The 21,214-nt window shown below is 45.0% G+C and overlaps 1 protein-coding gene and 1 long non-coding RNA gene across 3 annotated transcripts in view; one reads left to right on the forward strand and one right to left on the reverse strand.

Annotated features, from left to right (window-relative positions):
- The window catches only part of LOC143841307 (neuronal acetylcholine receptor subunit alpha-7-like), a 114,236-nt gene that overhangs the window by 78,542 nt on the left and 14,480 nt on the right, over positions 1 to 21,214 (forward strand). The window contains exons 7-8 of the mRNA XM_077345449.1: positions 2,711 to 2,905; positions 5,492 to 5,578. Coding sequence (XP_077201564.1) covers positions 2,711 to 2,905; positions 5,492 to 5,578 — 282 coding nt within the window. The remainder of the gene's footprint in view (positions 1 to 2,710; positions 2,906 to 5,491; positions 5,579 to 21,214) is intronic.
- Positions 1,073 to 19,658, reverse strand: LOC143841309 (uncharacterized). 2 transcript variants are annotated; one of them, XR_013232661.1, is made up of 3 exons: positions 19,577 to 19,658; positions 8,868 to 8,968; positions 1,073 to 1,568 (listed from the first exon to the last, which is right to left on the reverse strand). It is a non-coding gene; the product is annotated as an uncharacterized LOC143841309 (long non-coding RNA). The 2 variants fall into 2 exon arrangements; XR_013232662.1 differs by lacking the exon at positions 19,577 to 19,658 and adding an exon at positions 14,857 to 14,935.

Consider the following 21,214-nt stretch of genomic DNA (forward strand, 5'->3'; position numbering starts at 1 on the left):
TGCTGGCATTAATAATTTGTTTCTTGAAGACAACTGATGTGCTATTTATATACAGTCATTTATGTGCATACTGCACTTATACCTTACAAGGCTGATTTATTGATGCATGAGGAAACTTGAAAAATGCATACAACTGCTCGTTCTCGTGCAATTTCCCTCTTTATAGTAGTCTCCACTCCCACATGGCTTATATGAGGTGCTTTGCTCCTTGCAGATTGAAATTCTGCCAACAGATGTTAGAGCATCAGCCCACAATACGGAAACTTTAGGGCAGCCTTTCTCAACTTTTTTAGCATTGAGAAATCCCTGAAACATTATTTGGGCTTCAAGAACCCCCGGAAGTGGTGCAGTGGTGCAGAATATGGTTGGGAAGCATAGCTGTGTACACACTCAACTGGGTTCCCTTCCCTTCCCACCCCCTCCAGAGCCATCAACAGCTATTTTGGAAGGTGAAGGCAGGTCAACATGACCATGTTTGGTCATATCACACGATAAATATTTAACTAATTTTAAAAATATTATTATTATTTATTATATTTATATACCGCCCTCCCCGGGGGCTCAGGGGAAACACAGGAGGGGAAACACAGGAGTTATATCAATAACTCCCACCCATTTGGAAAACCTTTCCAGGGCTGTCAAGAAACCATTCTAGGCTATTATCTTGGCGCTCCCTGAACTGACATCACCTCTAAGTTTTCACCCACTGGAGATGTTGCTGTGCTATTCGACTTCATTTCCACTTCCCACTGTTTCTTCCACCAGCCATGACAATGGGGGTTAGTGGAAGGGCCAGGCCACAGGAGATCACCGTCTCGAATTGCAACTTGCATAACGGGGGAGCAAAACTGAAATAAGAATTTGTCAAACCAGCCCCTATGAGAAATTCAGCAGCATGCCTAATGAATGTTTGAATTTGCATATTTATTGAGATTCGTAAGATTTATAGCCCATTCTTCAACTTGCAGAACCTCGCAGGGGGCTTACAAAGAAATTAGAATGCTATCATCAAATTTTTAAAAAATCATTTAATTAATCGTTAACATAAAAATAGAATAACAACATGAGCAAACCTACTGTTAACTTCCCTCCCTCCAAATCCAGCTTTGAAACCATCGAACCATTAAAAGTAGAACAATATATTTTAACAAACAAAAACAAAAACGTTAATTAAAAACCAAAAACAACACTTGTCAAAAAGGCCCCAAAATGCACACAATTGAGGCAGACTCTCACACAAGAAGAGATGCAAGGAGTTTGTTTCAATCCATGCAAGCCTTCCATTTTCTGAATGTGAGTTAAGCTCTTTCAGTTATTGATTCTCCTTAGATAAATGAATATGGTATGTGTCCAAGGAGATAGGAGTCTGTCTCATCATCCATAGATTTCCTCAAGAAGAACATTCCTACTTCCTTCTCCCACTTAAATCCATTGAGTCTCCTGAATTTTTTACCCCGGGAGGGGGGGGGGGTTCAGCAGTAAGAGGCTGAGGTGGGGTCTCTAGTGGGAGGGCAAGGAACATCAGAAATTGGTGTGCTCTCTTCTAAAGACACAACTGCCATCAAGTCCTTGGAGAAGTGTGGTTGGATCCATCCATGTATTCACCAGTGTGGAGCAGGGAAGAAAAAAACAAAACAAAAGACAGTTTCAGGATTGCTTATTTTGTGTATAGTCATTGTGAATTGTTTGTGTGTGATGACTGAATAGTTAAAGGTGATTATAAAGTTAAACTGACCGTCCAAAATTATTTCTATCTCATATTTATTTATTTCATTTATACTCCTCTACCTGTTTATACTCCTCTTCTCCTCCATTTTGTCCTTGCTTGTGAGAGCATGTGACTGGTTAGGCAGAGAGCATGTGATTGGGCAAATGTCACTCAGCAAGTTTCCATGGCAGATGGGGGATTTGAACCTGTGTCCCCCAGATCCTTGTCCCCCACTGTCGTATAGTATGTCTGTTGTAAACATTACACCGTCTAATGATCTGGTCAGGGAGCAGGGAAGAGGAAGTGTAGAAGCTTGGAGATTTTCGCAGCCTCATCCACATGGGAGTAAACATTGTTTTCTCACTACACCTGAGCCAGGTAATTGTAAACGGGGGAAGGAAGGGACAGGTTAGGATTTATTTTGGTACAGTTTTGTTTATGAACTATAATAATAATTGACCGCAGGGAGAGACAGTTACTTTTGTGACTTTTAATTTAGTGCATTACGGTAATTGAAAACAAATGGTTATGGGATTATTTACTTAAATAAATGGCAATAGGAATGATCAGTAAATAAAGGATTTTTAAAACAAATGTGTTGTATAGTGCTAAATGTTAAGCTCACAACTGTTCACAGAGTGAATCACAGAGTGCCTAAGGAATAACTGTGCTTACTTAGCCCTGGAAAACTAAAATTCAACCTGGTAAACACCTGCCATAGTCTCTAAGGCCTACAACTCATAGTGACTCCAGCTACAGGGTGCTCCAGAAAGGCCATTGTCTTCTTCTGCATAGCAACTCTGGCCTTTCTTGATGGCCTCCGATACAAGGACTGAGCATGGTCAACCCAGCTTAGCTAAGCCAGGCTACCTCCTGGAAGGAAATGTGGCATGACCAAGAGGTGGACAGATGTTGTGGCTGTTTACTCATCACTTTTGAGGATGAAGCTCACCTAACCCCCCTCCTCTCTCTTTTGTGTGCTGCCAATTTTCTTCTGTGCAGGTGTCCCAGGAGAAAGGAATGAGTTGTACTATGAGTGCTGCAAAGAGCCGTATCCTGATGTGACTTACACAGTGACCATGCGCCGGCGCACCCTCTACTACGGCTTGAATTTACTAATTCCCTGCGTCCTGATCTCGGGACTAGCACTGCTTGTCTTCTTGCTACCAGCTGATTCTGGAGAAAAAATATCTTTGGGTAAGAGCTGAAGACTCAGACCTTATGAATGCAAGATGGAGGCGGCTGGTAGACTGACAGCGTAACTCTGAATACAGCTACTCCAGCCTCATTGAAATCAATGAGTTTATAAGGATGTAACTCTGTTCATTATTATTATTACTAGGGGCAAAGCAAGTTGCATTCAGGAATACAACGGGCACTAGATTGGGGGGGGGTAAGAACTTTGAGGACGCCCCTCCCTCCCTGCAGGACCCGGAAAGACTGCAGGCAGCAGGGAATTCACCAGTAGGGGCAGCTCTCACACGGCAAGGATATGTAGCCTCCAAGCATCGGAGGGAAGTGGAAGGAGGAGAGGGTGGTTATGGGTGGGGGATGGAAGGCGATTAGGTGGCTGCTGGACAGACAGTTGGAGGAGACACATGGGCAGGACAGCTGCCCTGAGTGGGTGTTAAGTGCTGAGTGGCACTTAAGCCATGAGACAGGCTCCTCCTCCAAGGCCTTACCAGAAATATATAGTGGAACAGGTTGTTGTTGTTGTTGTTGTTAATAATAATAATAATAATAATAATAATAATAATAATAATAATAATAATAATAATAATAATAATAATAATAATAATAATAATAGTTTTATTCTTAAAACCTGTTCTAGTCATCTTAGGCAGGTAACATCAAAGTTAAAAATATTCAATTAATAAAACAATGAAACAATCAGATACATAAGTTTTTAAGTTAGTTAAATTAAAAGCCACCTCATTATAATAAGAATCATACTGGGGTGGGGGGTGGGGCTTAGTCGGTGTTAGGCAGATTTCAAACAGGTTATCCGATAGGGAGATGAGCATCTTGTTTGTGTTAATTTCCTGGCCTCAACCAGGCTCTCTCTTATAGGCCCTCCAGAAATGTTCAATGTGAAATTATAAAATTCTGAATAACATCCACTTCAGAATGCAAGTGGTGTTCCAAGCTGGATTCTTTAAGAACACCAATATGGAGGTTTACTCTTGTGCAGAAAGGGTCCCAGTGAATAATCACATAAGGTTTGGACTACAGATATCTGAGAGCAAACAGAAATCTCAAACAGAGCTGAAACAAAGCATGAGCTTGTAAGCCTGATGTTAATTGGTGTAGAAACGACCTAGCCTGGAGCATACGTACAATGATAGATCATAGTACAATAGCAGTACAGTCCCTCTCCCTTTACCTATGTAACTCCTTGACCATTTTGTTACAGAACAGTTCTATTCCATTTGGCGGGGACTACAAAAGAAAAGGCAGGATTTTAAACACTTTCATCCACCTTTCCTTCCTTTAGGTTGCCAAGGCAGCTTCAAAATACGTTTCCACAGAGTGGTTTTTGATCCAAGCAGGGATAGGCTTCCATATGTAGATCTTCCACCCTCGAAAAAAATTGCAGTCTACTTTTCATTCTGCCTCCTGGGCACGATGGATGGCCTGTACCCTGTGGCACTGCCCTCTGGTGATGCCCATCGGAGCTCCTGACAGACACCGTGGTTGGTAGTTAGAACTATTCCAGTTGACCTCTTATAGAATCATAGAATCATAGAGTTGGAAGGGATCTCCAGGGTCATCTAGTCCAGCCTCCCGCAGAATGCAGGAAATGTACAGCTACTTGCCCACCCACAGTGACCCCAATTCCATGTCCAGATGATGCCCTCCCCCCATATCCCCGGCCAGTCTGGCTTGGAGGAAATTTGCTTCCCGATCCCAAAGTGGCAATCAACATTTCCCTGGGCATGCAAGAAAGGGCCACAAGAGCCAGGAACCAACACAGACCCTTCTGCCCAGCCTCCAACAACCTGCCAAAGTTCGCAGAATCAGTATATAATGCAGATTGGAAGTAAACATGGTGCAGTAGTTCAAGTTAGGAGATCAAGGCTGAAATTCACACACCCTGTGAAACTTATTTGATGGGCCATTAGTTTCCCCTCCACCTAACCTATCTCGCAGGGTTGTTGTTATGAAGATAAATGGAGCAGGGGGGAAATCAAGTATGTCACTCTGAGCTTTTAATACAAATCTAAGAGGCAGATCCTTTATATTTTGGGCTTTCCACGTAGCTGAAATATTTTCAGAGACTGTGTGGGAAAAGACCAGAACGAGCCTCCTTCCCATGCCAGCAATATATAACAATCACCATCCTTTTGTTTCCTGAAGTCTGTTGGCATTTATTTATTTACTGCATTTACATTCCGTTTTTCTGCCAAGGCACTCCAGTCAGTTTACAATTCAAAGCAACCTCAGTTCTCCAGATTACAGTCCACCACTCTTAACCATGCTGGTTCTCAGAATGAGATAGATGCTGACTAGACGGAATGGCCATTCCAGGACAGGACTGGGGGTGGGGGGACCCAAATGGCAGTCCCATCCAAATTGGTGGAGAGGGTTTTGCTCCTGCATCTCTGTCTCTGATGCAGCGAGGTGGAATGGCTACTGTTGAAGACTGTGTTTCATTCTGGTTCTTCCTTACTCAGAAAAAAACTTTTCATTGTGTCCCATTTTTCCAAACCACCTTTAAAATTGGAAGGCATTCCGGAGTTTAATTTCTGCCTCACCCTTTCTCTTATACAATTGTTTTTGCAGGTATTACAGTCCTCCTGTCTCTGACAGTTTTCATGCTGCTTGTTGCAGAGATCATGCCAGCCACTTCTGATTCTGTACCTTTAATAGGTAAGTTAACAGGGGGCTAGCTTTCGGTGTGGTCCTCATTCTGTCCTCTAGGGGGCAAACTACATATTGCATGATCCAGTCTTGCAAAAAAGGCATGATACTGGACAAGAGAGATTTTCCTCTGTTTCCAGACACTGTTTCTCCAATTGAAGCCATCTCCAGGAGTGGTTTAAGGATTTGCGGGGCCCATAGCACCAGAGCCAGTATAAGGATTTCCGGGTTCCTAACAGAGTACAATTGCAATGGGAGCAGCCAGACTGGGGTCGGAGGCCTTCCCAGCAGTGGAATAGGATGTCACTCTGAGTTTCCTTTAAGCAGGAAAAGAGGGGAGACAAGTGGCTACAGCCCTGATCCATGGTGGGGAAGGCACAGCACGGGGCCCCTGGATGTATGGGGCCTGTAGCATGTGATACATATGCTAAATTAATAAAATGGCCCTGGCCATCCCCCTGGAATGCAAATTCTCCATGAAATGCAACTCCTGGGGGAGAGGGGACCTTGAGGAATGACTCAGGGGAATTCTTCCAGCAGGAAAGGGGAGTAAATGGAAGAAGCCCCTTTGGATCCAACCCAACATGTAGTTAGGACCAAAAACATGGCAAGGAGAAGCTTCAAAAGCTCAAGGGCCTAATCGACAAAAACAGATAGTCAAGTCTGTTCCGCCTCTTCCTGTACTGTCCAGTTCTCTGCTTTAAGCAAAGTATATCTAAAAAGCCTCATTACCTCCTGCATTATGGCAATTTTTTTGGTAATGGTTAAACAATTAGAGCATAGCGAATGTATTTGAAATGCATCTTGCAAAGCAGCCATGTAGGTCAAACATACTTTGTTCTTTTCCTCCATTTAGATTTCCCCTGAAAGCTTGAATGCTGCAGCAGGCTCAAGAGCCCATATCTTGTGTGCGTTTGTGTGTGTGTGTGTGTGTGTGTGTGTGATTTAGGTTTCAGGAATTTAGGATTCTTGAAGTAATCCACATCTAATACACAGGAAGGCAAACAGACTTTCAAGTATTATTTGTATCTAGAGTTGAGCCCAAACAGGCTGAAAGGGGGCTCATAAAAGATTTCCCTTCTTGTGAAATGGGGTCCCCTCTTATTTGAGCAGTTGTATGGGAGTCTGTCCATAGAGTTTTCCTGTTTCCCTGGAGAAGAGCCTAATGCTGGGAATGATTGAGGGCAAAAGAAGAAGGAGACGACAGAGAATGAGGTGGCTGGATGGAGTCCCTGAAGCAGTCGGTGCAAACTTAAATGGACTTTGAGGAATGGTAGAGAACAGGAAGACCTGGAGGATCATTGTCCATGGGGTCACGATGGGTCAGACACCACTTCGCACCTAACAACAACAACAACATGGGAGTCTGTAGAATGGAGCAAAAAATTTACCCCCTGATGGATTGAGCTTCACATCATACTTAGGGATCAAGTTCAGCAGTGGAATGGGCTGCCTAAGGATGTGATGAGCTCCCCCTCACTGGCAGTCTTCAAGCAAAGGTTGGATACATACTTTTCTTGGATGCTTTAGGATGCTTAGGGCTGATCCTGCGTTGATGGCCTGTATGGCCCCTTCCAACTCTATGATTCTGTGATTCTGTTATCAACCCTACCCCACTTATCCATTGCCTGTTTTACCAAACTGGCATTTTGTGCCACAAGTAACATAACGTTTGTCTCATATGGAACATATGTGGAGGAAGAACCAGTTTGGTTCATGTGGGCAAACTGGATTGGCTATATGGTATCATGATGCCATGGCACTGTTTAGATGATCCCCCACTGGCTGGATTACATAACTCACAAGAAAAACTCTCCCTTCCCAACAATACCCGCACCAAAACAACTGCAAAGGGGGAGAGAAACTGCAGAGGTTTCTAAGGTTAGGGAGAAAGCCTTGTACAGAATGTTTCCAAGTCCTCAAAACTCCATCGTTCACTTCAAAAATGTTTGCCTATGAAATTCCAGCTCAGCTTAACAAGCAATATCTGACTTCACTGTTACATCAGAATCAGAATCCAGTAGCACCTTTAAGACCAACAAAGATTTATTCAGGGCGTGAGCTTTCGAGTGCTTGGTCTTAAAGGTGCTACTGGGCTCTGATTCTATTGTGCTACTTCAGATCAACACGGCTACCCATTTGAATCTACTGCTACATCAGATTAGTTCCCAAAACAGGATTGTGCAGAATATGGTCTGAGTTAAATCATACAGGGACACAAAGTGAGAGTTGCCAAGCCCTGCTCCTTACCTGAAAGGGTGTGATAACTTTCCTTGCTTCCCCTCTGATACCTCTGAATTGCAGCTGTTTCATGGGAATGACTTGAGGGACCAGCACTCAGGCCATCACACAAGGCTGTTTATCTTTATTTATTTATTTATTTATTTATTTGTTTGTTTGTTTGTTTGTTTATTTTATTTATTTATTTATTTATTTATTTATTTATTTATTTATTTATTTATTTATTTATTTATTTATTTATTTATTTATTATATTTCTATACCTTGGGCTATGGAAAACTACTATCAGTCTATGGCCCATTCCGCACACATTAGTTAATGCAGTTTCAATGCACTTTAGAAGTAGATTTTCCTGTTCTGCACAGGGAAATCCAGCTGCAAAAGTACACTGAAAGTGCATTATCCTACACATGCGGAATGGGCCCTAGTAGGTCAGGTTTTCTCAACCAAGGGTTCATGTAACCCTTGGGTTTCTTGATGGCCCTGGAAGGGTTTCCTGAATGGGTGGATATTAATTTTTAATAACCTTTTAAAAAACACTAAACATTTATCAGGTGATATGACCCTCTATGGTCATGTCAACCTGCCCCCTCCCAATGGCCAACAATAGGATTGTGAGTGTCCTGCATGGTTTGGAGGGTTGAACTACAAGACCCAGGAGGTCTCTTCCAACTCTACAATTCTGTGATTCTAGACAGGGCAGGAGGAAAAACTGAAGGCAGGGGCATTGGTGGGTGGGAAAAGACAAGGAAACAGGAAAAGGGGAAAGTTTACGGGAGCTTTCAGGGAAGGGAAAGAGGAAATCATGGGGGAGGGGTAAATGAGACAGTCCCCATGAGCCATTACTGGTCTCCCACTTGTCAATCCATAATTTCCAGGCATTGTGGTGCAACGTGGCTCCCTCCCTGATACCAATTAGCTTGGGTTATGTGATGCTGCTTCTGTGTGTGCAGGGCATTTTTACCATAGATTCTTTCTTTCTCCACATCTGATGTACTATGAGTGTAAAAATTGTAGTGCTCACCTTTAAAGCCCTTTGCCCATTAGGAACCACATACCTGAGAGAGAGAGATCTTTTGAGCTTAGGCAAGTTCTGTGGCAGTTTTGGTGGAGACTGTGGAATACCTTCCTTGACGAGCTTCTTGTCCCTGATTTCTTCCTGGAGAAAAGATGCAGAACATTTTCTTTATTCCACAGAGCGATTAGGATGCAGAGAGCTGCTGGGCTATATGATGGCTTCTTTTTTGATTAAGTTTGCTGTTATTGCAGATCTGTTCTTTCAGAACTGGCGTTTAGATTTCATTATGTTGTTGTTTTTTCTTTTTCTTTTAAGGGTTTCAGTATAGCAAGCTGAGGGATAAGGCAAGTTTAAAATATTTAAAGGGATAAAATATTATGGAGGAATGAAAACAGGAGGAGGAGGATATTGGAGAAAAGCATGGACTAAAATGAGGGATGCCAGTCCCCTGGTGGGATCTGGAGAGCCCCTGGAACTATAGCTCATCTCCAGAGGAAAGAGATCAGTTTCCCTGGAGAAACGGCTGCTTTGCAAGGTGACCTCTAGCATTGTACTCCACGGAGGCCCCTCCCCATCCCAAATCCACCTCAAAGTCTGCAGGCATTTTCCAACCCACAACTAATAAAAACAGAGCAGAGGAATCCAATCAGGTGGGGTGGAAGTGAAGTTGCTAGGGGGGGGAGAGGGGGAGGGAATGTCCTGTCATTTTAATATCATTTATGGGTAGACATGGACGGCTGGAGTTCTCTGTGACCTGGAGATACCATCACATTATCAGTGCTTGCTGATCGTACGGATATAAAAGGGATCGCTGAATGGATCATTTTATAAGCTGGCAACCCTAGGAGGGAGGAGCCCAAGGACATGTTTAAATCTGTTTAAGATAAATCTTCAAGTTCTCTAGCGTGTCTGCAGTCAACCAGAGTTACACCGGGGCCCGGTGGTTGTGGAAAGTGCTGTCAGGTTTCCAGCAACCCCATAGGATTTTCAAGGCAAGAGAGAAACAGGGGTGGTTTGGCTTTGCTGGTCTCCGTGCTGCGAGTCTTGCATCTTCCGACTTCCTTGGTAGTCTCCAGGACCAAGCTGGCTTAGCTTCTGAGATCAGATGAGATCACACAAGTCTGGGCCGTCCAGGTCAGGGCAGATCTGAGTTTAGACACAGCAAGGTATAAAAACTGCAGTGGGTTAAAAACAACAACAAAACCCACCCTCTATAGAAGGAAAAAGATATGGTTAATGTTAGTCCTGTTCCTGATGCCTATTGGCCAAAAAAGCCATCAGCTGATGTTAGGTTCCTGAGGCTTATTGGCTAAAAAAGCCATCAGCTGACATTAGATTCCTGATGCTTATTGGCTAAAAAAGCCATCAGCTGACATTGGATTCCTGATGCTTATTGGCTAAAACAGCCATCAGCTGACATTAGATTCCTCATGCTTATTGGCTAAAAAAGCCATCAGCTGACATTGGATTCCTGATGCTTATTGGCCAAAAAAGCCATCAGCTGACATTGGGGTCCTGATGCTTATTGGCCATGGCCAAAAAAGCAATCAGCTGACGTTAGGTTTTTCTCCCTTATAAAAGAAAAGGCTGCTGAAAGTAAACAGCTGTGTAAAAGAACACAGCTGGTTAAAATTAAAGCGGCTGCCACTGTAAGAATCCATTTACATTCTGTGGAAGAAACAGTAAGAAACAAAGCCAGGGAGCCTCTGAATGGATTTATATTGAAAAAGGCTCTTCCTTCATCAGTCATCTTCTGGCGCAGTGGTGCCTAAAAGACAATGCATCAGCGGGAGCCAAGCTCCGCCATCTGTGATCCAGTGAGGTTCATTATGCTACCGGGGCCGGGGAGAGAGTTCTGCCAGGCCCAATGAGATGACTGACATTGGAGGGGAGTCCTTGCAGAAATCCTTGGACTCAGGTTGGCCAAGCACTGAGGCAGCTTGCCAGCCAGCTCTTGATTGCCCAATTTCCTTAATGGCGATTCACACTTCCAGCTCTGCGGGAGAAAGTTCCAGAGTAGGGCCAGTTCCCTAGCCTTGTTGTGATGTTTTTTGTGAGGCATGTGTCTTTATGGACATACCGATTGAGCATTTCATCTGCAATCTGTGCGCTAGGCTGATACCCCCCGCCCCACTTAATAAGGCATGGTAAAAATATTCCACGCTTCCACGAGGCCGCAGTGATGTGAATGAACATGGAGGGCTTTAATGTGTATGGAGGGTCCTGCCATATGTTTAAGAGACTAAGGGCACAGCTCGATGGTCTATTATTCCCTGAGAAGGCTGAGCTATTCTGTCATGCATGGGAAGAGACAAAACAGAACAAATGGTGGTTCGGATGAAGACAGGGGGGCAATCACTGGGTCTCACGTTGGCACTTGGTGCCTTATTCCGGAATGAAATAACACTTCCTTCCTTATGCTGAACATGAGAGTGAGAATGACTACTTAAAAGTGCAGTCCTAAACAGAGTTACACTATTCTGATTCAAATGAGTAGCCGTGTTGGTCTGAAGTAGCACTATAAAATCAGAGTCCAGTAGCACCTTTAAGACCAACAAAGATTTAATCAAGGCGTGAGCTTTCAAGTGCAAGCACCCTTCGTCAGACTATGATCTTCTTGGTAGTCAAACTGCGGCCCTCCAGATGTCCATGGACTACAATTCCCAGGAGCCCCTGCCAGCGAATGCTGGCAGGGGCTCCTGGGAATTGTAGTCCATGGACATCTGGAGGGCCGCAGTTTGACTACCCCTGACAGGAAATATATAGCAAAAATCAGTTCTGTTACATCTGTCTCACAACTAGATACAGCCAATGATAATCCTGATTCCTTTGACTTCAGTGGATTTAGGAGATTTAGGAAGACACGTTGTTTTCCTGAAATAATCAGGAGTACATTAAATAAACCCCAGTTTCTATCTTCAGGCCCAAATTAGTGATTTCAGTGGGTCAGAACTATGTTTCCAGAAAAAAAAACATTAATATTTGGCTTCATTCTGTTGTGGTTGTTCCCCTCACGATTATAGCCTCACCGACATCCCCCCCATGTCGCTTTGTGGATGATTCCAGCCAATCAGGGATTGCGGAGTGAATGGAATGATGTCATAATTTCTCCATTCTGGCCCCCACCTGGTGGAACGAGCTCCCAGAGGAGATCAGGGCCCTGACAGAACTTGAACAGTTCCGCAGGGCCTGCAAAAGGGAGCTCCTCTGCCAGGCATTTGGTTAAGGTCGACCTGATGCACTGCTTCCCACGGACCGTCCCCCTATGGCACCCACTACAATTCCGCCGAACCCACTGGGCTATCAGTATGAGTTAATTTAATGTTTTCCATATTTTTCTACTGTTCTATGTTGCTTGTTGCTTTACGTTTGTTAATCTAAGTTATCTGCATTGTTTCTGTTTTATAAATATAATAATAATAATAATAATAATATCAGATAATAAGATTTTGTTTTCTTAGTTTAAGAGAAAGCTCCGTTTTAAACTCACCAAAACTGCAGTAGTTTTTGTGTGGCCTTAAAGACTTAACAGATTTATTGTGCAACATTAAATCTTTCAGTCTTTGAATTGCTACAGAACTTTGCACAAGATAAGCAGCGTCAGGCTGTCACATCTACCAGGGTCACAACTCATCTTGAACATCTAGATATTATTTCATGCCATCGATAATCGAGCTATAACTCCTGCCCAAACATTCCCGAACTAGGGATGCCACAGATTTTGTGGTAAATTTGGTTAACAGTCGAACTTACTGTGTTTGACAGTGATGGTCAGATGTGAGCTGATGACCAGGTTTTGTTTGATTTAGCACTGCATGACTTGGGCATGTGCCAAGTAGGTTTGTATGCTTTTTTCCTCCTATTATTTTTTATTAATGACTGACTGATATAATTAGTGATTGATTTAGTTGTCTATTTGAGCAGTTCTCCACCACGAGAAGCATTGGTGCAGCAAGAAGGGAAGGGAGGAGAACGCCACAGAGTTGAGTGAGAACCCACATGTGTGAAATGCCTAGTGGGCTGCACTGTACTGTTGAATGTGTGAAGTTGTCTTATATCAAATCAGAACCCTGTGGCATCTAGGTCAGTACTGTCTCTAGGCAGCTGCTCTCTGGGTCTTACACATCAGCTACTGCCAGATCCTTTTTACTGCAGATGCTGAGACTGAACTTGGGAATTTTTGCATGCCAAGCAGATGCTATACTGAGCCACGACTCCCCTCCCTATTGGGATGAAAGATTGCAATGCCAAACCTGAAGACAATTTAGGAAGGCATGCATTGAAGAAACCAGCTGGACAGCTGTGGGTGGGTTAGGGTTGTCTACCTGGAGGGGCTTAGCCATGCAGTAGAAAGAGTTTCAGTAAAGACTTCCTTATTTTAACTGGCTTATCAATAACTACCTTATTTACTTGTTTGTTTATGGACTGACTTCCTCTCGTGGCTCAGGGCAGTTTACAGAGAACTTGGAAAACATAATATAGAAAATATGGCTCAGTAATAACAGAAGAATAACAACAGCAGTAACATTTGGTGATAATTTTTTTCTTATTTAAAACATCAGTGGCAACATTAACAGTTAACTGGATCCCATAGGTTGGTCAGTTGGTTGCCCTTTTCTTTGCTCCAAGGGCACATCTGCATGAGGGTAGGGGTTCTGGGGGCCCAGTAGATATTGTTGCTTCTGTTGGACCATAATCTGGTTGAAGAGTTCCATTTTGCAGGCCCTCTGGAACTGTAATCACACTAACAGGGCCCGGACTTCTTCTGGGAGCTCATTCCACCAGGTGGGGGCCAGGATGGGGAAGGCTCTGCCCCTGGTTGAGGTCAAGCATGTTTCCTTGGGGGCAGGGATCACCAGCTGGTTGGAGGTGGCAGAGCGTAGCGCTCTTTGTGTGGTATATACAGAGAGGCAGACGATCAGGTATGCTGGGCCCAGCCTGCGTAAGGCCTTAAAGATCAGTACCAGGACTTTAAGCCTGATTTGGGATTCAACTGGCAACCAGTGCAGCTGTTTGAGCATGGGCCAGATGTGAGATCTTCACGGAGTTTGTAAGGACCCTGGATGCTGCATTCTGGAACAGCTGTAGTTTCTCGGTCAGGAATAAGGGTAGGCCTGCATAGAGTAAGTTGCAAAAATCCAGTCTGGAGGTGACTGTCACATGGATCACTGGGGCTAGGTGTGGGGCCAGGTAGGGTGCTAGCATTTTGGCTTGGCACAGGTGGTAAAAAGCTTCTGGAAACCCTGCTTTGAAATCATAGAGCTTCATCAGAATTCCAATTAGATCTCACCTCTGAGCTGTTAACAGGCACATACACCCTCATTGACATAAGGGAATACAGAAGCTCTTTCTACTACAAAATAAACTTGGATCTTCTGTTATACATTTGCCTCTCACAGTCTTCAGGCTTAGCTACCCATACTGTGTGGCCAATTTATTTTTGTGTTTTTAACCCTCAGGTGGCAGCTGGAGATCTCCCCCTATTACAACTGATCTCCAGGATAAAATGGCCACTTTGGAAGGTGGTCTCTATGGGGCATTATATTTGGTTGAAGCCCTTCCTCGGCCCTAACCCCTGCCCATCCTCAGGTTCCATCCTCAAAATGTCATTGCATTTCTCAGCCCAGAGCTGGCCACTGTAGGATGGGTTGATGAACACAGGAATGGTGTCCTGAAGAATGGGCAACCTGGTGCTGACTATTAAACAAGACAAGAGCTGAATGGACAGCCGCTTGAGCATCCATATCTGAAACAAGGCTCCTGTGCCTTGTATGCCTAATGCATATATTCTTCATTGCTGCCCCAATTGACGTGGGGCAACCAAGGACAATATTTTCACTCTTACAATAGAGAACTTGTGTAAGTTCTTGGGGCGAGACATGCCATGAATACAGAAAGTACCTCAAGGAACTAATAGACCTGTGTGTTGCTGGCTCCAGAACTCCACTTTCTCATTTTGACAAAACCAAATATGTGCTGTGAGTAGTGCTGGCTAGAGGGAAGAAAAATAGGATGCTTTCCTTTCGCACCTTGTCCTTTCTACTCAAAGTGGTTCTGCTGCTACCGCTGTGTCGTATCTTCTGTCACTTTGTTTTTCTTTGGTCCTCTTTACTGAGATACTGAGGGACAAAAATCTTTTTTCCTTCTCAGGATTTTTCTGTGCTATTACAAGGGGGAGCCCTTGCAGGCTGGGCTAGAACCCTCTTATTTGATTCAATCCATGTGTGGTGAAAATTGTAGAATATCTTAGGTTATTCAGGGCCAATTTATACATGACAATATTCTCCTGTGGAAACCAAAGCAGCCAAGGATTTGCCTCAAACACAGCAGCTTTAGCTGATGCTGCCACATACAAGAGAGTCCTAACCATAATTTGAACAACAGGAGCATATATTAGAATCCTAGAGTTGGAAGTGGTCATAGAGGCCATCTAGTCCAATCCTTGCTCAATGCAGGATCAGCCTGTTTAAAGAAAGATCCTTTAAGCAGCTGAGCAGTTTCTCAATGAAGGATGTTCCAGAGGTTTTCTGTGGGCTGCCTATTCTTTGTTGCCCCCCCTGCCCCAAACTACTTTAAATATGATCTGCATAGGAAACCAGATTTTCTAGACCCATCTCAGTCTTTCTTTCAGTCCCATTTTGAATCCCAAACAGTTTTGGGCACCAAGATAATGACGTTCCCCTCTGAATCTCTCTCCCTGTCCACACGTCAATTGAACATGAAGAAATCTTTGCACCAAACTAGATTGTACATGTGTTCCATGTAACTTGTGATCAGGGGTCATATCTGGCTGATAGTGTTACATCTTCAGTGATTACCAGCCTGTTTCTGAGCACTAGTTTTTGACAAAAACCCTACAAGACCCCAAATGCTCAGGGATGTTGCAATGTTGCCACCTCCCTTATGAATGTGCCCAGGACTTGGGATCTTCAGAGGCCTTTAGGGATTGTTGGGCCATGGATGTCTGCTTTCCTTGTAAAGCATTTGCCATGCGCTCTGCTGTTTAACTTTCAGAGGGTGAGCAAAGGACCACAGTTTATGTTCCCTTTTGGCTTGTAATTGCCAGACCTTCACTCAGGCTGCTGAGTCCTTGTCATTATAGAAATAAATACGACTGGAGGATATCCCAAAGGTAATTTGGCTGAAAGGTGTATAAAGTTTCGGTACCTAAATGTATGCTTCCTATTGATCCAAATAAGTCTCAAAGCCCCTTTATTGCCGTGGTGTCCTTTATTGTCAGGGATGACCTGCGAATATCTACAACTTCTAAAGCTCTCAGTGAAGTCGGCTGGATGCATAGAACAGAACTGAGAAGCGGATAAGCTGTAGGGGGGGGGGGTTTACACCATTTAAAAAATACTCTGCCTTAAAAAAAAACAACTTGTAAGGAAAAAAGCCCGGCCTTCTCTCTTGCTAGTTTTCTACTTGCAGGCTGTGTATTTTTTTTAATGTAGGATAACATCAACAGCACAGTTCTAGGCATACCTAGCCTTCTAATTCCATTGAAGTCAGTCACTTAGAAGGGTATAACTTTGTTTAGGACTGCATTATTAAAAATTCAGTCCTGCTCCATCTGCTGTTTGAAGTGGTACAGCCCTTCTAATGCCTCTGAGTACTATCACTTATCCTTTCCTGTAGGTCCATTCTAAGGGTTTTCCAGTGGCAGGCCTGGTTTCATAGTTGGACACAACAACTGGTGGCCCTAGATGGGGAACCCACATACCATTTGTTCAATGGCCATTGTCTTTCCATAGGGAACCTTGGGGACTACAGTTATTTTGGGGGGACTGGGTAGAGGTTTTTAGGAGAGAACGAGCAGTACCTTTAGCAGACTACTATTCCCAACGTTCTGGAGAAAGGGTCAAGTTAGCAAAAGAGAGAGCCAGCGTGGTTTAGTGGTTAAGAATGGCAGCTTCTAATCTGGCGAGCCAGGTTTGATTCCCCACTCCTCCACATGCAGGCAGCTGGGAGACCTTGGGCTCGTCACAGCACTGGTAGTGCTGTTCTGACTGAGCAGTTCTCTCAGAGCTCTCTCAGCCCTCATCTACCTCACTGGGTGTCTGTTGTGGGAAGAGGAAGTGGGGAAGGCTATTGTCAGCCATTTTGAGACTCCTTTGGGAAGTATAAATACCGACTCTTCTTCTTTTAAAACTGATGTAAGTGTTCTTTAAATAAAGGCATGAACGCCCTACTGATTTAATGCCACAACGACATGATCCTTCTGTTATTAGAAAATTGTGTTAATCCCAAGTATTTGAAAGCATTTGTGTGAATGGAGTAGGGCTGCCAGCCTCCAGGTGATGGCTGAAGATCTTGCAGGTTTACAGCAGATCTCCAACCGACAGAGATCAGTTCCCCTGGAGAAAATGGCTGCTTTGAAGGGGGACTCTAAAACCGTACTGAAGTCCTCCCCTTCCTCAAACCCCACCTTCCTTGGGCTCCACACTCAAAATCTTCAGATATTTCCCAACCCAGAGTGGGCAACTCCAGAACAGAAGGAGGCAGATAAACTTTCCTGATGCTAAGGGCACAATCCTTCTTGAGAATAGCCTGAAGGACGTTGTGTTCAAAATGGCAGCCGTGCTTGTGCAGAAACACTAGGAAAGCCCTAAGCCTGCCAAAAGCAGCATCGCTGAGCTACAGTGGAAGGCCAGGCTTATATCTGTTTTCTTTCTCTTCATGAACTGCCAAATCCATCTCTCTGGGAATTTCCTTAGCAGAGCCTTCTCTTTTCTTCTTTTTCTCTCTCAGGATGTTCTGCATTTCCACATAAAGTATGTTGCCCTGGAAAAACTGTGCCCGGAGCCCCTGTTTTATTAGTTTACTAGCAAGAAAGCCCATTGCAACCAGGAATGCAATGGGCGCTAGGACCCAGGGGACACCAGGAGGTGCTTTTTTTTCCTGCTGCGTGGAGCTGTGAAAGGCTCCTACAGGGTTTTTTTTTTCTGCTGCTTGGAGCTGGGAAAGGCTCCTGCAGGGTTTTTTTTCTGCTGCTTGGATCTGCGAAAGGCTCCTACAGGGTTTTTTTTTCTGCTGCGTGGAGCTGGGAAAGGCTCCTACAGGGTTTTTTTTTTCTGCTGCGTGGAGCTGGGAAAGGCTCCTACAGGGTTTTTTTTTCCTGCTGCTTGGAGCTGGGAAAGGCTCCTACAGGGTTTTTTTTTTCTGCTGCGTGGAGCTGGGAAAGGCTCCTACAGGGTTTTTCTTTTCTGCTGCGTGGAGCTGGGAAAGGCTCCTACAGGGTTTTTCTTTTCTGCTGCGTGGAGCTGGGAAAGGCTCCTACAGGGTTTTTCTTTTCTGCTGCGTGGAGCTGGGAAAGGCTCCTACAGGGTTTTTCTTTTCTGCTGCGTGGAGCTGGGAAAGGCTCCTACAGGGTTTTTTTTTTCTGCTGCGTGGAGCTGGGAAAGGCTCCTACAGGGTTTTTTTTTTCTGCTGCGTGGAGCTGGGAAAGGCTCCTACAGGGTTTTTTTTTCTGCTGCTTGGATCTGCGAAAGGCTCCTACAGAGTTAATTTTTTTCTGCTGCCTCTCGTTGGCGCGCCGGCTTGGAGCTCCTACAGGGGTTTTTTTTTCTGCTGCTTGGAGCTGGGAAAGGCTCCTTCAGGGTTTTTTTTTCTGCTGCTTGGATCTGCGAAAGGCTCCTACAGGGTTTTTTTTTCTGCTGCCTCTCGTCGGCGCGCCGGCTTGGAGCTCCTACAGGGGTTTTTTTTTCTGCTGCCTCTCGTCGCGCTAGCGGCGAAAGGCTCCTCCGGGGGTGTTTCTTTTTTCTCTGCAGCTTCTCGGCGGCTGGAGTCTTGTGTTGTGTTTGCGGCGGGGGCTTCCTTGGGGCGGCAGAAGGCTTCCCTTCCCCCCCCCACCCATCCCCCCCCCCGAGGCTCTCTGGAGCCTTCTGCCGCCGGCGGCAGCGGGCTCACAGCGTCGTAGACGCTGTGAGCCCGCTGCGGCCGGCGGCAGAAGGCTTCCCTTCCCCCCCCCCACCCATCCACCCCCCCGAGGCTCTCTGGAGCCTTCTCTCGGCCGGCGGAGCGGGCTCGCAGCGTCCACAACGCTGCGAGGCCGCTCCGCCGGCCGAGAGAAGGCTTCCCGGCCCACCCCCCAGCCGAGGCTCTCACCAGGCGGGCCGCCATTTTCCGAGCGAGTGAAGCAGGCAATGGGGAGCCGCGCTTCGCGCGGCTCCCCATTGTCTGCTTGGGGCGGGATTGACACTCGGAGGGGCCAATCAGGAGCCGCTTCGCGGCTCCTGATTGGCCCCCCCCGAGTTTTTATCCCGGACCGGTCCCGCCCTAACTCCTCCCCACTACCCCTTACTCCTTTATACAGTCCGTGGCGCCCGTGGCGCCACGGGCTGTTTACAGATGTTTACAGATAGTTTTAAGGCCTCGGAGCCTCATTAGGAGCAGCTAGTGCTAGGTAACTGCTATATGGAGGGCGCTAGGAGGGGAAGCGAGTAACTTTGCTTATGTTCTGAGCCATTATTAAAAACCTTGCGTGTTTACTGCTAAGTTACCCGTCAGGGAAAAAGCTGCCTCCTTCTGTTTCCACAGCAGACATTTAGAAGTGATGCGCCTTGGCATGTTGGCACAGCACAGTCCGAGTCTAATTAGCAATCTTGTTTGCCTTCTTTTTAAATTTGTTCTCGTCCCTCAGCCTCTACCAGCCATTTGTCTGCCAGCCAAAAGATGGTGTCTCAGAACGGGCTGTTTATCACAGCAGCTCCCACCTTGGAGCACAGCTGTGGCTTTCACCCTTCCTACCCGTTCAGTTTGTGGCTGGCAGCTATTGTTTTGAGCCCGAGACTTGTGGCCTGCGCCCATGTGCATTTGTGCAGGGGTGTGACAGAGTGAGAACAAGAGAAATAGATTTATGAGGGCCGTAGTCACCCTCAGTTCATACAGCGGAGGAGGGGAGGGGGAAAGAGAGGCAGAAACAGCTCACAAGCAGCCTGATTGAGGGCCTAACCTATCAATCATGAGCCGACTGTCAAGTCCGGCAGTTAACTTGCTTGCAACAAATGTTCAGTAGTGTGAGATGCTGCCTTCATGGCAAAATAAATGCCTTATTCGTTCTGGTTCCGTGGCCAGATATACTTCCGTGAGGAGTTTTCCTGATTTTTCCCATTTGGGAATCAACAAAAGATAACAAATTGGGCTGAGGAGGTACATGGCCACTCTTCATTGTCCTCTGTTGGGATGCACAGAGTCATAGCGAGGGAAACAGCTGTGCTGTGAGAGTGGAAAGGTGGTGGATATAAAGAGTGAGCCGCAGGATGCTTTTTAAAAAGAAAATGGAGCCGGTGAGGGGCTCCTCAGTGTAGTGGTTAAGAGTGACGGCTTCTAATCTGGTGAGCCGGGTTTGATTCCCCGCTCCTCCACATGCAACCAGCTGGGTGACCTTGGGCTTGTCACAGCCCTGATAGTGTTGTTCTGATTGAGCAGTAATATCATGGCTCTCTCAGTCTCACCTACCTTATAGGGTGCCTGTGGAAAGGTTGAAGTCCCTTCCCCATGTGTGCCATAGACTGATGGCTCCAGATTCAACCTGCATTCTCCATAATGTGAATTGTTAGGACAGATGTAAGCTGCAGTGTATTCATGGTATGGTGATCTGGGCTCAAGCTAGATGGACCACTTGTCTGAGCCAGCAGGGCTCTCCTTATATGTTCTTATGAGTGGTCTCTTGGTCTGATTCAGGAAAGTGAAATATTAGGTGACTGTCTTTTTTCTCCATAATTAATTGTCCATGCATTTAGTATCACAAAAACGCTTTTTGTGTCAGGGGCAGATTTGCAAGTCTTCTTTGTAAGAAGACATTAACTACTGTTCTGTTGACAAGGAATACTGTTAGTTTTCTTTATCCATGGAAATTTAAGCGTTCTTTTCCACCCACCATCTTTATGCTTAGGGAAGCCCACCATGGCAATGTCCTGAGTCAAGCTCGATTAATCAATTAATTAACTCAGACAAAAAGGCAACAAAATATGATATTGCTAACAAATTGTTAACAGCTGCCACATTACTTGTGATCAAACCAAAAAGAAGGAAATCTTTATAATGGTGCATTATCACCAGCTGTATAATTTTATATAGCTAGTTTTGTCTCTTGTTCACAACTCTTAAAGACTCATTACACAGATCGAGGGGCTTTTGCCTATAGTGAAACACAGCCTTCTCAAGGGATTTTACGGCACAAATCAAAGTAAACGACCATTTAGGACACAAAGGAAATGAAAATATCATAATCCATCAAAACTGTATTGGGAATTCAGTTGCATAGAATGCATCTGGCAAGACCAAAAAGGCATTTATTCTTGGCGGAAAATGCTGGGAGTCTTTAGTGATTCCAAATGATGCATATTTCCATTTTGTTTGTGTTTTTGCTTTTGGGGGGGAATT

The sequence above is a fragment of the Paroedura picta genome, chromosome 7 (genome assembly GCF_049243985.1).
Source record: "Paroedura picta isolate Pp20150507F chromosome 7, Ppicta_v3.0, whole genome shotgun sequence".
Taxonomy (NCBI): domain Eukaryota; kingdom Metazoa; phylum Chordata; class Lepidosauria; order Squamata; family Gekkonidae; genus Paroedura; species Paroedura picta.